The sequence below is a fragment of the Lissotriton vulgaris genome, chromosome 10 (genome assembly GCF_964263255.1).
Source record: "Lissotriton vulgaris chromosome 10, aLisVul1.2, whole genome shotgun sequence".
NCBI classification, from domain to species: Eukaryota; Metazoa; Chordata; class Amphibia; order Caudata; family Salamandridae; genus Lissotriton; species Lissotriton vulgaris.
This window is the reverse complement of record NC_141698.1, coordinates 21,531,862-21,547,178: the sequence shown is the minus strand read 5'-3', so window position 1 is coordinate 21,547,178 and position 15,317 is coordinate 21,531,862. Positions and strand designations below refer to the sequence as shown.

Here is a 15,317-nt window from a genome sequence, read left to right as displayed (position 1 = left end):
ACAAACTGTTACCCAGTAGTGTTGCAATCGTGGCAGCTCCACACCATATGTAGGAGACCTGCTTTCGGTGATTGACAGCGCAGGCACACATCCAATGCGTCCGGGAACGTAACACTCAGTTTACGCGGGGTCAGGTAGGCCCTATGTAGTAGCATGAGTTGTATAAACTTAAATTTAGGGTTCCTCGATACCTTTCTAGGATACTCTAGAATAGCGCTCCATTCTCTGTCACTGAGTGCTCGGCCCACATCAATATCTCAATTGTTACGAAGGGGTTGGAGTGGCATCGCTGCCACTGTGCAGATCCCTTTGTATAGCCATTTAGTTAAATGTCGCCCATTTCCCATCATATATTGCATAGTAAGTAGTGCGTGCGTTGCCGGTTCTATCCCCCTGGGGCCCAAGTGGTTCGTATGTAGTAAGAAATACTGGTGTGTAGAAGAAGCAGCATGTTTGTCACTCCGTGCTCTTGAACAAATACACTGGTAGGCAATAGGGTACCGTCCTTGAAGAATGTGTCCACGGTGTGCACTCCTGTATCCTCCCATGCCATCCTTCTCCTATTTGGAACCCTGCCTAATTGTGTGGGGATCCCCAGAAGAGGGATAGTGGGGGTGTATGGAGTTCTTGTTTTGGGTACCTCATAGCATTCCTCCAATACAATAACGCAACTCTCAGCAAATGGGGTGACGGTGGGGTAATTTTGCTGTTGGGCAACAGGAGTGTATGTACGTCACCTCTCTGACAAGCTAATTGGGACATGCCTACCTCCTGTAGGTTCCGCCCCAGCAACCAATACGCCAGCCACTTTATCGTGTGCTCTGGACCTTGAATATATAAACTTAAAGAGAGGGTCTTCCCCCACTCTTTTCTCAGGGGTTTTGGGTTTCCTCTGACCAAGCAGCACTGTTCCATATCAGCATTCTCTCCACTCTCACCGCTACCTGATGTGCGCCAACCATTTCTGATTACTTAAAACCCTTCACAGAACTCTAATACGCCAGCCACTGTAACTGACTTGCGTAGCAGTAAGCTTTCAGGTCAGGGACCCCCAATCCACCCTGTTTAGCATCTAAACGTTGTTTCACGATCCCTATACGTCTCCGACCTTGGCCCCACATCAATTCAATCGATAGGGAGGACAGTAATTTAAATATCTGTGCTGGAATCATAATGGGTAAATTAGTGAAATAATACAACAATCTAGGCAGCATCACCATTTTGGCGATTGCCACCTTGCCTGCCACCGATTCAGGCAGTGAGGTCCAGAACTTTTTTTGGGACCTGAGGGTAGTTATAGCTCGATGTAAGTTGCCATCTAGAAGATCCGATGCATCCCTATATATATTTATTCCTAGATATTTGAAAGCAATAGGTGCTATATGGAATGACCAGTTCCCAACGCCTAGTGTCCCAGTCGCGTTAGTAAAGAAATAAACATAGGACTTGTTCTCATTGATCGAGAGCCTGGAAAATTTCTGGAACGAAGCAAACGTAGAAGGTATGGGTTCATATTCCTCATCTAGGTTCCTGAAATACAATATTAAGTCATCTGCATATGCGGAGACAATATGTGTGCTGGGTCCCAGTACAATCCCCTTATGTCCTGCTACAGAGCGTAGTTTATGCAAGCGAGGTTCTAAAGCTAAAATGAACAGTATGGGTGAGAGTGGGCAGCCCCGTCTGGAACCCTGTGCAACCCTATATTGCTGTGAAACATGCTTTCCCGTGCGTGCTGGTGCCGTGGGGTTTCAATATAACAACCTCACCCCCTTTATGTAGTCCTCCTGTATGTCAAATTTGGAAAGGTCATGGAACATATACTTCCAATGTAGAGAATCAAAGGCCTGACGCAAATCCAGCGAAATGCATCCCACAGCATCGGCTGTTGGCAGTGTGTGTGTGTCATTATTTGATGTAATCGCCTAATATTGAGGGCTGTACTCCTGCCTGGGACAAAACTGCAACGGTCAATGTGTATCAGCTGTGAACTGACAGAGTCTAATAGCCAACAATTTACTCAATATCTTATAGTCCACATTTAATAATGAAAGAAGCCTATATCTTGTCATGTCTGTATTATCTCGGCCTGGTTTTAACAGTGAGACCACTGTCGCCTGAAGTGTGGTAAGGGGAAGGGTGCCAGTTTCTAAAGATGTTTGATATAACCGCTGCAGGTGGGGTACCAACAAATCTCAAAACGTTGAGTAGAATTCAATGGGCCGACCATCTCCCCCCGGTGCCTTATTATGGGGCAAACTATTGATCGCCCGTGTTAGACCTGTCAGCTCTAGGATGGTCTTCCCCTACATTTTTTTTCCCTTTTTGCTTCGTTACTAACCACTATTTCTGTTGGACATAGGACTCTGGGCACCTACCCACTGCTGAACAGTGCTGAGGTGCAGGTGCTCTCTCCTAACAACATGGTTGCCACAGGCCCCTGCTACTGCTGTAAGGCCACTGTCCTATTTGTGCACTAGTAGTTGGGATAAGGCTGGGACTTAATGCTACTGTAAACGTGACCGTCCCGCCTCTTTTCACCATAGACAGGCACCACAGAGTCACCAGAGCCTTCCAGAACCTTCCAACCACCCCAGGTTGGCGCCAGAACTTGCGCCTTTTTGAAGGGTCACCTGACCTAGAAGCAGAGGAGGGAAACCTGACAAGTTAGTTGCACTACTGGACCTGGTGGCCCTCCACTGGAGTGAAGGCTGCAGGGCTAGGGGGGTGCTACACTACTGAAGCTGATGATCCTAGGACTTACTGTCCCCAAGTTAGATGAGTTACCCTGCCTGCCTGCTGACCTTGCCCTGTGGGACCAGGAATACCAGCTCCAGTGTGCCTACCAGAACTACCATGTTCCCTCCCACTGCAGCTGACCCCTAAAAAACCATTGGCAGCGCTATGTCCAGGTTGCGCTGTGTGCCTGCCAACTGAAACTTATTACAGGCGCTGTGACTGAGAGGCGCTGTGAGCCTGGGAGTACTACTGCCACCTGGAGGCCCCTGAGGTACGATACATGCGCTGTGACTTCAATGCACTGTGACCTAAATGTGCCTTGACCTAAAGGCGCTGGGAGCTGGAAGCGCTGTGAGCTCCGAAACGCTGTGGCCAAAATCACCGCCGCTACCCAGGCCCAGACCGGCCGTAGGGGCAAGGGCAATCCCCCAGTGCGCCGCACGGCTGGGGGCCGGCTTTGGGCCCCTGGGGGCCGATTTTGTTACAGGACCGTTTTGCAGCATAGCTGCAAAATCGGCCCTGTAACATAATCGTCCGAAACCGGCCCTGGCAAAGAGCTCGGCGGCACCCCCAACCCCCGGAGAGAGGGGAGGGGGGCAAACGAGCACTTTGCCAGGGCCGGTTTTAGTTCCCAGTCCGGCCCTGCCAGGACAGGGCTGTGTTCTATGGAGCTCTGCGGCAGTAGTGAAGCGCTAGGTTTGACCAACTCACCGCCGCTGGCCAGGTAGCCGCATGCAAGTGCTGTGACCCTGAGAAGTGCTGTGGCTGAGATCACTGACGCGGCCAAGGCGCCACTAGAAGAAGTGATGGGGTGCAGAGCCGTGAAGAGGGTGGGTGGCGGAGCTGTGCAGAAGGTGGTGTGAGGAGCCATGTGGAGGGTGGGGTGCAGGGTTGGGTGGGGTGCAGAGCTGTGCGGAGGGTGGGGTGCAGAGCGGTGCAGGGGGTGGGATGGAGAGGAGGGTGGGTGCAGAGCCATTCAGAGGGTGGGCTGCTGAGCTGTGAGGAGGGTGGAGTGCAGAGCCGTGCGGAGGGTGGGGGCAGAGCCCTGCGGGAGCCTGGGCTCTGAGTCTAGGTCCTGATGCAGATTCGATGCAGGGTCTGACCGGAGGCTTTGACTGCGATTATTAGTGATGTCATCAATGTCATTTAACGTCATGAGTGATGCAGAGTGATTCCAAACAAAAGTTATCGTGTTGTTCCTGAGGAAGAGAAGGAAAAGCTACAGTCTGGGATGCAGGTGAATTATGGCAGGGTAACCGAGCGGTAACCCTGGGAATCCATTTTGTTGGATTTAATGCCCTCACACACCCTTTCAGGTGTCATGCTTCATCATTTGGGCCTGCTCCTCGTTGGGTCGGCAATGCAATACCCAATGGGCGACACCTCGTAGAGGGGCTCTTTGGCGGAGATCTTTTTCCAACTGCCGTATGGATGAAATGCGGGTGTGGGCCAGAACAAAAGGGTAGACGTGATGTAGAGTGGGAAATTAAAATAAAGCTAGTGGTACCGGGAATACTTTATTCATAAGAGCCACTGCTTTGGTTAAAAACGATATATTCTAGAGGAGAGTGGTGGAAATTAATGTTTCCAACTATCGTCTAGAAATTCTATAGTCCGGTCAACATGTTTCTCGCTACTGTGAAATTTGATTAGCGATTCTTCAGGACCTAGTTGACTATTAGCAAATATCTAATCTTGTAAGACTGTCTACGCTACTTGAATGTGGTGTCTATGTGCTTGTATGACTACCACATTTGTGGTTGAAGGGGAAACAATATTATATTACCCTTCTCCTAGTTGTAATTGTTAGTACCTATAGTTAAAAACAATCAGACAACGACAGTGTCCAGCGGGTAAAGCTCCAGGGAGTTCTTTCACCACAAGGTTGGTAATGCCTGGGCTTCGCTGTATGCACCTACCCTTCGCCGCTGATGCAGATTGATGCAATATGTGAGGTTATAAGCAGTCCATGATAGGGGCACAAGTTCAAGTTATTTTTCTTAAGTATAACTGGAATATTTCAGTGGTGTTTACGTTTCTTAATGTTGGCTCGTGTCTCATTCCTACACCTGTCTATAATACCACTTTAACTATTGTTCTATGTATGCATATGTGTGTGTGTGTGTGTGTGTAAATATATATTCATAGAAATTAGCATTTAAAAAACCTTTGAAATTCACTGGAAAAACCATAGGTTTCAGATAAGTTACAGTTAGGAATTAGCATTTCAAAAACCTTAGAAATTCAATGGAAAAACCATAGGTTTTAGGGGTGTTATAGTTAGCTACACATTTCACTCGTATAAAACCTTTGAAATTCCCCCGTTATAGTTACTTGTACTAACAATAACTCGCGCACCCACAATCCACTAATGATGATGTCACATATTACATCATTCATTACATGGTCAGTGACATCACTGATGACATCTCAAATTACATCACTGATGTCCAAATTGGGGACAAATATTAGGCTGTACAATAGAGGTTGACGGTGTCGCTCCACTGGTACTTGGGCCTCCTCATGAAGCAGGAGTAGCCTCTTTCAATCTCCTTAACTCTTCCCTTGCAAAGTTGACCGGATTCTTAGTCTGCAAGTGCTTCCACATACTTGCAGTTCCACACCAGTCCTCTTTATTGGGGTCTCCTCTTGAAAGCAGTCTTGCATATGCGGCAAGTAACTTTTCTTGGATTCACCTTTTTTAAGACTTGTGAAAATTTATTTCAAAACATTCAATAAATACGGTGTCACTATGCATTGTGTCAAATGCTTTATTAAAGAATGCTGAAATTGTTCCCTTTAATTGTTGTTAAGGTCTTTACAAGAGAATTTGAAAGGAGAAAGTAGAAGATGAATAACAGAGGTAGGACGTTATATCTCAAACTGCAAAAATTGATAAAAAGGGTGGACCAAAGTCTGCATGTACAATGCCAGTGGAAGCGTTTCAGGCACACTGCAAACATTACAAAATATATAAATATCGTCAAGTGTTACTTTGACTTGTAATGGATGACCTCATTTAGTCACATCAATCTAATTTTAAACACTAATTTTCTTTTTTGTTCTGCAGATTAACTACAATACTTCTTTTGGAGTCCATAGTATATGTTGTTTATTATATTGTTTTGTTAGTTATGGTTCTAGTTATTTATTGTATTGTTATATTTTAGTTATAGTTCCAGTTATTGTTTTTATAAAAGTTAATTAAAAAAGTATATATGTCTGTGTAGAGTTGAGTGCATCTGCATGTCATAATTACAATGTTAGTTATGTTGCTAGGATAGAATGTTAGCTTTTGATTATAGGAGCTGATCTTTGAGCTGTGAAGCTGTGCTGGAGGTATGTGCCTTGATTATCAAATAAAACTATTTGATCTTCATCAAATTGACTGGAAATTGGATCTTTACATTGGTGACAAGGGGTCTTCTCTGTGCAGGGGCAGAGACATTGATACCTTCACCCCTGGGTTTATGGACTTATTGGAGATGTATGTACCTGTTGAGATTTAGTTGGAATCTACAACTGTTGAAACCATGGCCTACCTTCTTTGGATATACTGCGAGTAAAATTTGTTGGATGAAAGAATATTTACTACACTTTCCAAGATTTAATTCAAAATTGGAAAATCTGGATTCTCCAATAAGGAAAGGGAGCGTTTTTTTTTCTTAATATTTGCTAAAACTTCTGAAGATTTGTTTAAATATAGAACCTGGATGTTTTAATATAGAACCAGGATGTTTTAATACTGAAACTTTAAGGATTTAAATGTTTGCCTGAGAAATATCAAGAGTGTTAAAGACTGCATTCTTTGAACTGCTTCCTAACTGGTATATGGTGATTGCGGCCATATTGGATTTTCTTCGAAGTAAGCCCTATTTCCCTTGAAAAGGGGACCGAGTGTTTCTTTTGGTGGCCATTTTAAGAGATTGGGCGGATTTTCATTAGAAAAACATTACTTTACTATCATTTTTATCAAAATACGATCGCGACTTTAGAAAACTGCATCTATCTTGAGGAATATTTGAATTTGAAGAAAAGAGGGGGACAGTTTTCTACAGTTTGGAAGTATTGAACTGGAAAAGACTACAACAGTTTAGAAGTCTTTGGAATTATAAATAGAAGTACTGGAAAGGAATTATAATTAGAAGACATCAAATATTCTGGTTTGTTATTTTAAACTATTGTTTTATCTTTTTATATTAACTTATTGTTTTGATTTGTTGTTTTCTTAACCAACACTTTCCTTCCAGGTACATTGTATGATATATATTCTAATCCTTTTTTTTATCATTATGGGTGATCAATCCATGTCTGCTCCTCCAAATTTCCTTCCTACTCCAGGTGATCCGGCGATCCCTTGGAAGGATTGTAAAAAACTATTTTTTACTTACATTTTGGCTACTAGGGCAGATAAATATGGACCCATAAGAAAACAAGCTATATTACTCCATTATCTTGGAGTTGAAGGGCGTTGATTATATGAAGATCTACCTGAGATCTCTCTAGGAATGGGAGATGGTCAACCCATTAATCAATATGAAATGTCAATGAAAATGTTAGAGTTACGCTTTACTACTAAAGTGAATGAGAACCTTGAGAGGCATACATTTTTTTGTCGCAAACAGAAAGTTGATGAGGATATTGGTACCTATGTTGCTGCATTAAGGGGTCTATCTCTTACATGCCAATTTGAAAACCTAGCAGATTCTCTTATTCGAGACCAGATAGTAAGATGCACTAACAATAAGAGAATACAAGAAAAACTTCTCATTAAAGATCCGTCTCTAGAAGAGGCAATTCAAATCACTAAAAGTCTAGAACATACTCAGATATGGATTAAGGAAATGGAAGTTTGTAGTGATTCATTAAGTAGAGATCAGAATAATAAGAAATGTGAAACGCAAGCCTATGTTGATGAAACTAAATTAGTTAAGCAAATAGATCCTATAAAAAATCCTGTCAAAATTGATAGATTTGTAGGTAATAATAATATTCCAAAATTTGACATGAGGACTGTTAAGTGTTACCATTGTGGGGCACCTGGTCACATTGCTTCTAGTCCCAAGTGTGCTGCGAGGAATGCCTTGTGTAGAATTTGTGGAAAAAGGGGACATCTTGTCAAAGCGTGTAGGACCAAGATCCAGTCGGGACAGACCCAATCAGATCAAGTACATGAAGTGGGTGATAATACTGATAATATGCGCAAACTTATGTTATGTATTGATGGCTACACTGACTCTACTAAATATGATCAACTGTACAGTAATGATTTAGAATCACATTCTGAAAATTCCGTTTTGTGATGTGGTTAAAGAAAGCACAGAATTGTTGACCAAGCCCCACTGCATCATAAAATTAGACTCATATGATGTTAATATGCTAGTTGATTCAGGGAGTCTTTACACTTTGTTAGCCATGGAAACGTAAAATGAAATGTGGAAAAGTAAATCTGATGTTAACTCATGGAATAAGCCTGACATCAGAGCTGTCGAGTATGGAGGAAAAACTATTGATATAATTGGCCTCAAATGGATGTTAATATTCTTTAAAGGAAAGAAAGTATATGGAAGGGTGTATTTAACCAAACAAGGTTCAAATTTGTTGGGCTGGTGCCATCAAAAGGATTTAAATGTTATCCTCAACCCTAATGCTGAAGTACCTGTTATGTCTACTGTCGTGCACGATATTAATTCTATCTATCAAAATGATTTATTTGAAAAGTACTCAAGAGTGTTCTCTGATGACCTTGGGAAAATAAAAAACTTCTTGCACAAAATTATTTTAAAGAGAAATGCTATTCCAGTAATACACAAAGTTAGAAATGTACCCCGTTTAATGAGAGAACCATTGCGATGTGAACTTAAAAAACTCCTTGTTCAAGGAATTATTGAACCAATCAAGGCCTCCGAGTGGTTTGCCGCGATTGTCGTAGCGCCAAAGGATGGATACAAAATTCGTTTGTGTGTGGACTTACGTGATTTAAACAGAAATATTTGGGTAGATAGACAACCTTTGCCAAATATTTTTGAAATGCTAACAGCTATGGGTGGTGGTACTGTTTTCAGTGTGATCGATATGTCTTCGGCGTATCATCAGATAGATTTGGAAAGTGGATCAAGACATCTTACCTCTTTTGTGACGCCGTTAGGGGCATATTGGTATTGTAGGATGCCTTTTGGCTTAGCATCCGCCTCTGCGGTATTTCAGAGAGTGATGGAGAGGATTTTTGGAGATATGAATGATTGTGTTTTCAGGATGATGTTTTAATTGTAGGAAAAGACAGTGTGCACCATGATATTGTTCTGAATGAAGTATTGAAAAGAATGGATGATAATGGACTGACCATAAAGAAAGAAAAATGTCAGTTAAGAAAAGATGGTGTGACGTATCTTGGACACGAAATTTGCAAAGATGGTATTAAGCCTAAAAAATGTATCATTGCTGCAGTAAGAGACACTCCCATTCTAAAAAATAAGGATCAGCGTAAGTTGTTTTTAGGACTTGCTGAGTATTGCTCAAAATTTGTCAAAGGGTTTTACAGAAATTGTTGAACCACTAAGACGCAGAGGAAGAAATGAGTTATTTTTACTTGGAATGAGAGTTGTGACAAAGCATTTAATAACATTAAAAGAAGCATCATTAGTGCTCCTACTCTTGGGCATTTTAATGTTAAGGATGAGACTTTTGACTCAGGTGAGTAATGGTGAGGAAAAGATCATTGATTTGCTTCCAGAAGATTGCAAGATGCGGAACTATCATATTCTGTGAGAGAGGGAGGCCTTAGCGTGTTGTTGGGGGATTAGGCACTTTAAGTACTTTGTATGGGGTCTTCCTTTTCATGTGCGAACTGATCATAAACCGTTAGTTCATCTTTTCAAAGGAGGCAGAGGATTAGAATGAAATATTACCCCTAGGATTTCAAGGTGGATCTTGTCTGTACTTGATTTCAATTTTGTTATTGAATATGTTAAGGGTCTCAGGAATGTAGTAGCAGACTATTTATCTAGATTGCCAGTTGAGGGTGTGGAAAATAATATGGACGTCATGATTGATGTAGTACATGATGTTAAAGGAGTTGAACATGCTTTTAGCAAGGAGGAATAGACAAATGCAATCTCAAATGATGAACTTTTACAACAAGTGATTACTTGTGTTTCTCATGGGTGGCTTCAAAACATTATTGAAGATGTAAGATTCAGAAGTTTCTACCATGTTGAGGCTGAACTGAGTGTAAGTGAAGGAAAACTATTGAGGAGATATCAATTTATACCACCAGCAAGTCTGAGAGGGAAAATGATAAATATTGCTCACGAGGGACACTTAGGCAGGAATATGACTAAGAGAAGGGTCTGACAATTGTATTGGTGGCCTGGAAAGGATAGAGGGATTGAGGATGCAGTAAGAGAGTGTTACGCTTGTGCTCAAGCGGATAAAACTAAAGTTGTAAAGCAGCCTTGATTGGGGTCTACAACTTTTCCCAAACGTCCATGGGAAAGAGTGGCGATTGATTTTCTTGGGCCAATTGTTAAGCTTGGTGCTCGTAGCAAGTTTTGATGGTCATTGTTGACTACCATTCCAAATGGTTTGTGGTGGAAAGCACAGAATTTATAAATACTCAAAGAGTTGTTGACTTTATGGAAAGGGTGTTTTTGAATGAAGGGATGCCCAAGACACTAGTGTCAGATAATGGTGTGCAATTGGTGTCGAAAGAAATGCAGGAATTTCTTTCTAAATGTGGGATCAATCATGAGAGGGTTGCTCTGTTTAGGCCACAAGCTAATGGTTTAGTAGAACAAATTAACCGATTGATTATGGATAATATTCAGTTGTCCCTGTCTAATGGATTGTCTTGGTGTGAAGAATCTAAAAAATTGGCGTGGTCTTACAATAACAGGGGTTTCTCCATTTATATCTTTAAAGGGACGTGAACCTGGTGTCAAAGAGGTTCCTGGTTGGTTGAAAGTGAAAGATTGTGTGTGGGTGGACAGAACTGCTTTGGAAGATGAAGTAGTTAAAATGCAAGCTGAATCTACTAGATATTATAATGATACGAAGAGTGTGAAAGTTATTAAGTTTGAGATTGGTGATTGGGTGACCATAAAACGTGGTGGTGTAACTGCAAAGGGTGACAGCAAATTTTCTGCACCGATTCAAGTGAATTCTATAAAAAGAAATGTTGTTATCCTATCCGATGTATCAGCTTGGAGTACTGGAAACATATGCAAATGCCGTGCTCCGGTTCATGTTTCTGAAGATTGATGTTTTTTCAATATAAAAAAAGGAAATGTATTATATTCGTTATATATGATTTATATGAGAAAAAAATGTATAATTTATTTAGTGTATGTTAAGTAGGGAGATGTGTAGAGTTGAGTGCATCTGCATGTCATCATTAGAATGTTAGCTATGTTGCTAGGATAGAATGTTAGCTTTTGATTGTAGGAGCTGATCTTTGAGCTGTGCTGGAGGGATCTGCCTTGATTCTCAAATAAAGCTATTTGATCTTCATCAAATTGACTGGAAATTGGATCTTTACAGTCTGTTTTTTTTTGTGGGGGTAGCAGTCATCAATAGAAATGATATTTATAATTTGAAGTATAATTCTGAGGCTAACTTATTAGCAACATAGTGTGGTGAACTTTTAACCTCTGTGCTCACGTAAGTGTTCCATGAACTGTTACTATGGTAACAGGCAGAAAGCCGTTTTGGGGTAGGGTTGAAAGTTACTGTAAAGCAAAACACTGTGTACCTGATTTACAACCCTCTTGCACCACATTCGCGTCCAAACCCCCCCTTCCTACAACATTACAAGTATGTGGGCTTCAACGACCCCATTCAAGCCCCGGGAACCACCACCCCCTGAAATTTGTATATTACGGGAGGCAAACTGCGTGGCCTATGTTTATATTTATTCACATGCCACCTTGCGTGATGCACCAGTAGGATGCAGGAGGCCTTCAGCCCCAGGAGCCGCAGCGTCAACATGACCGAGACCCGGGATAAAAGCTGAAAGATCAGAATCAGAGCCTGAATATCCCGAACCCGTTGTTCGGAGGGAAAAACCCGAAACTGGGCCGAGTCCAGAACTGCTCCGATGAAGAGAAGCACAGGTGTGACTTCAGCACGTTGATGGACAACCCCAACAGGTGCAGGAGGTCGGCCATAGTCTGGAGGTGGGAAACAACTGTCTGGGGCGAGCCTGCCTTCAACAACCAGTCGTCGAGATAGGGGAAGACTGGAACCCCTGATCTGCGTAGATAAGTGAATAAACATGTAAATAAATCTTTCTACTTTTCTACGAGGCTATAGAATAGTGTCCATATACCACAACAATCTGCATTTTAATATGCATGGCATCTATTAAAGAGATAGTGTACATTTTACAGATGAAGGAAACCGAGTCTTCCTCATGAAATTTAGACTCTGCATCAGTACTTACTTGTAAGTACTAAAATCTCTCAATAAACACCAGGGCTCTTTGTAGAACCACCAAACATCTATACACATAAGCTTGATATATATCTCAAATACATGCTTCGTTTTTTTCAGTGACCAAATGCGAGAATCCGACGCGCATCTCGCGACTTTTTTTGCAAAAAAATGTTCTTACTTTTTTGTCCTAAGGGTCCCTATGTCACCCGCTGAGGAGGCCTAGGGGGTCAGGGTGTGTCTAACCTGCCCCTGTTTACGTTTTGCCAACATATTTCACAGACTTCTTCACCCTCGCTTCTACCGAGGCACAAAATGGCTGCCAAAAGTTCCTGGTTTCGAATGTTTACAACCGCTTGACAGCCAATTAGAATTCAGCGCGTGATCGGACGGTGCGCTTATCCTACGAGGCCAATCCTCGCACAATCCGCGGATCCTCTGCGCTCATAGATATATAAATGATTTTAACCATAATTTTCAAAACAACTACTGAACAGATTGACACCAGATATGCCAAAGGCACAAGTCGGAACTGAGGACTACCTCTCTGCCAAATTTGGTGTAATTCCGTTCAGCCGTTCAAGCTGTAGCCGTGGCTAAAGGTCCTATGAGAAATTGCATCGGGAAAACGCATTTTGGGATGCCCCTTTTTTCTCGGCCCCCGCTCCACCAATCACCCCCAAACTTTCAGGGAGGGAGCGGAACTGAGCTGGTCAAAAGTTTGGAACATTTCAAGAAGATTCATCAATTGACGCCAAAGTTATTGGCAATAGAATGTTGTGGTTATCCAATGGATAATAGGTCATAACTATATATATATATATTTATATATATATATATATATATATATTTTTTTTTAACAACGTGGATTACCTTGTATTAACATACTACAAGATGGCCGCCACGAAATGAGTAAAGTACCATCTTCTATTTCGATGACTAAGAAGGGCAGATAGTTTAAAATGGCGAGAAAGTTTGCACAATACTGACACTGACGAAGCCTGTGAGCGAAACGCGTCTGTCGGGGGTGTAGGGGGTTTGGAAATAAATTCATTTGTCTAATCACGACATCGGAGTGCTTGCCGTCTTTTCCGAACGCAATTGCTTGGAAGTGCGTGCGATATATATATATATATATATATATATATATATATATATATATATATATATATATATATATTCTGACTTTGTGCTTTTCCAGAATAAGGACTCTTCAACTATATTGCCTACCAGTATCGCTGACATGTCACTCCTACGCTACACCTTGTAGTCCTGGCTGATGTGACATTTCCTATACACTGATTTACACACATATGATTGTCTCTGTGCAATATGTGTGTGATGTAAGGTGCTCTGACACCTTACACTGGTGTGAGTGGCGCTATAAAACGAAATGAATCTGAGAGACAGTGGTTATGGAGACTTGGGGAGCGCTGTTAAAGGGTGGTAGTGAGGGAATCCATGACAGAGGTGGTTATTTTGGTGGGGGGGTGCAACAGACATTGTCACACAGGGCGCCACCAGCGCCTGAGCCAGCCCTGTGTAGGGCACTATAACAAGTTCTGGGTAGGATTCACATGGGTTAAAATGTAGGTTACACCTTTATCAGTATTCTATTTTTGTGCCTATTAGAGCCACAGAACCCCCCCCCCCCTTGGCCCCCTCTCCCACAACCCGCACCCCCCTCTAGGAGACGACATTACTTATTTGGAAAAATCCTAGTGCCAGCCGGAGTGAAAGCCCTCATATAAGTTAACTTTTGGAAGATTTAGGGCGTGCCCTTTAGTTAGTACAATTCCTCTTTTTAATCTATTATAACTTTATACAACATGACACTAACCAGGGCAAAAACATATCGTAACACGATAATATGCCACACCATATTACCCAAAACAATATAAGAAAATAAGATGCCATGATCCAAACCGATGCACAACACTACACAATAAACACCAAAAAAAGACAATACAATAACAACCCTTGATATAGCAAAATAACTCCACGTCACGGAGCGGAACACGCCACTAAACGCGCCTCGAGCACTTACCTTGATGGTGTCCAGGGGCTGCCCCGCCAGGATCAGGCAAACCCCCCCTGCGCCCCCCGCAAAGAAATTCTTCACGGGTGACACCGCCTCCGCCTTCCTCTTCTGTGCCATCTCCGGGACCCCTGGCACGGCGGGTGGGGTGGGGGCGAGGGGGGTACGGGGGCCTGCGAGGAGTGACATGTTGGCACTGCAGCTGGGCTCCGTTCGAGCCCCCCTGGTCTGCGTCAGCGACCCCCCTCTGAGGTACCCCGGTTGGCAAAGCGTGCTTCAAAGGCTAGGCCTTGGAGGAGGCACCCTTGCACAGGTGGCACTGTCCTGGCAGGGAAAGAGGGTGAAGGGGCTCGAACTGAGCCCAGCTGCAGTGCCCCCCTCCCCCCTCCAGGGTCCGTGGGCACCCTCTGAGGGAGAGTGTGTGGCCGAGCTGCTACGAGTGAGGAGAGGTGCCCCTGTGGTCAGATAGGGGCATCTCGCTGTTATGGCCCTCGCCAGCTCCCGGGCGCTGGCATATCTGAAGGGACCCTGGCATAGTTTGCAGAGCCTAGAAGGGAGCGACAAGAGGGCCTCGGAGCGCTAGGGTGCCCCCTCTGCCGGGCACACCAGGGAAAGGCCACCGTAGAGCTGCTCCTGGCCTCTGGCCTCCGACCCCTGTGGGCAGCCCTCTCAAGGAGAAGCGCTGGCAGGGTGGGCAGGGCCCGGTTAGGGCATCGACCATGGCATTGCGCCTGCAGCCCCCCTGGAGGTGAGAGGCCTATGCTTTGGAGCGAGCCTGTCCAACTCTCTCAGGAGAGGCCTCCCCGCGCGGACTCTGCCCTCCTTGGCACGTGGGTAACTTTAATGAGTGACTTCTTGGTAGTTTTACCACTGCGGATCTCCGGCGGGGAGGGCGGGGCCAGGGCCAGGGTGTTCCCGCCACAGGCAGGCTGGGAGTGCTCTTCATGATAAGCACATGCGTGCCCCCAGGGGTCTCTGACAGACTGCACCCCGCCCTTGCCAGAACTTGGCATCAGCGTCACTGCTAGGGCAGAGCGTCAGCTCTTTATCCTTGGCAGACACCGGCTGATTTTCTGACACTGGGTGTCAGCGCATACTTCTGCCAGGCACT

At 43.7% G+C, this 15,317-nt stretch overlaps 1 protein-coding gene across 2 annotated transcripts in view; it reads right to left on the bottom strand.

Moving 5' to 3' along the window:
- The window catches only part of LOC147684367 (mitochondrial carnitine/acylcarnitine carrier protein-like), a 44,488-nt gene extending 29,529 nt beyond the window's left edge, over positions 1–14,959 (bottom strand). For both annotated transcript variants that reach the window (XM_086940284.1, XM_086940285.1), the window contains exon 1: positions 14,216–14,959. In XM_086940284.1, the coding sequence (XP_086796410.1) occupies positions 14,216–14,395 (180 nt within the window). In that variant the 5' untranslated portion in view covers positions 14,396–14,959. The remainder of the gene's footprint in view (positions 1–14,215) is intronic.
- Between the last annotated feature and the right edge of the window lie 358 nt (positions 14,960–15,317).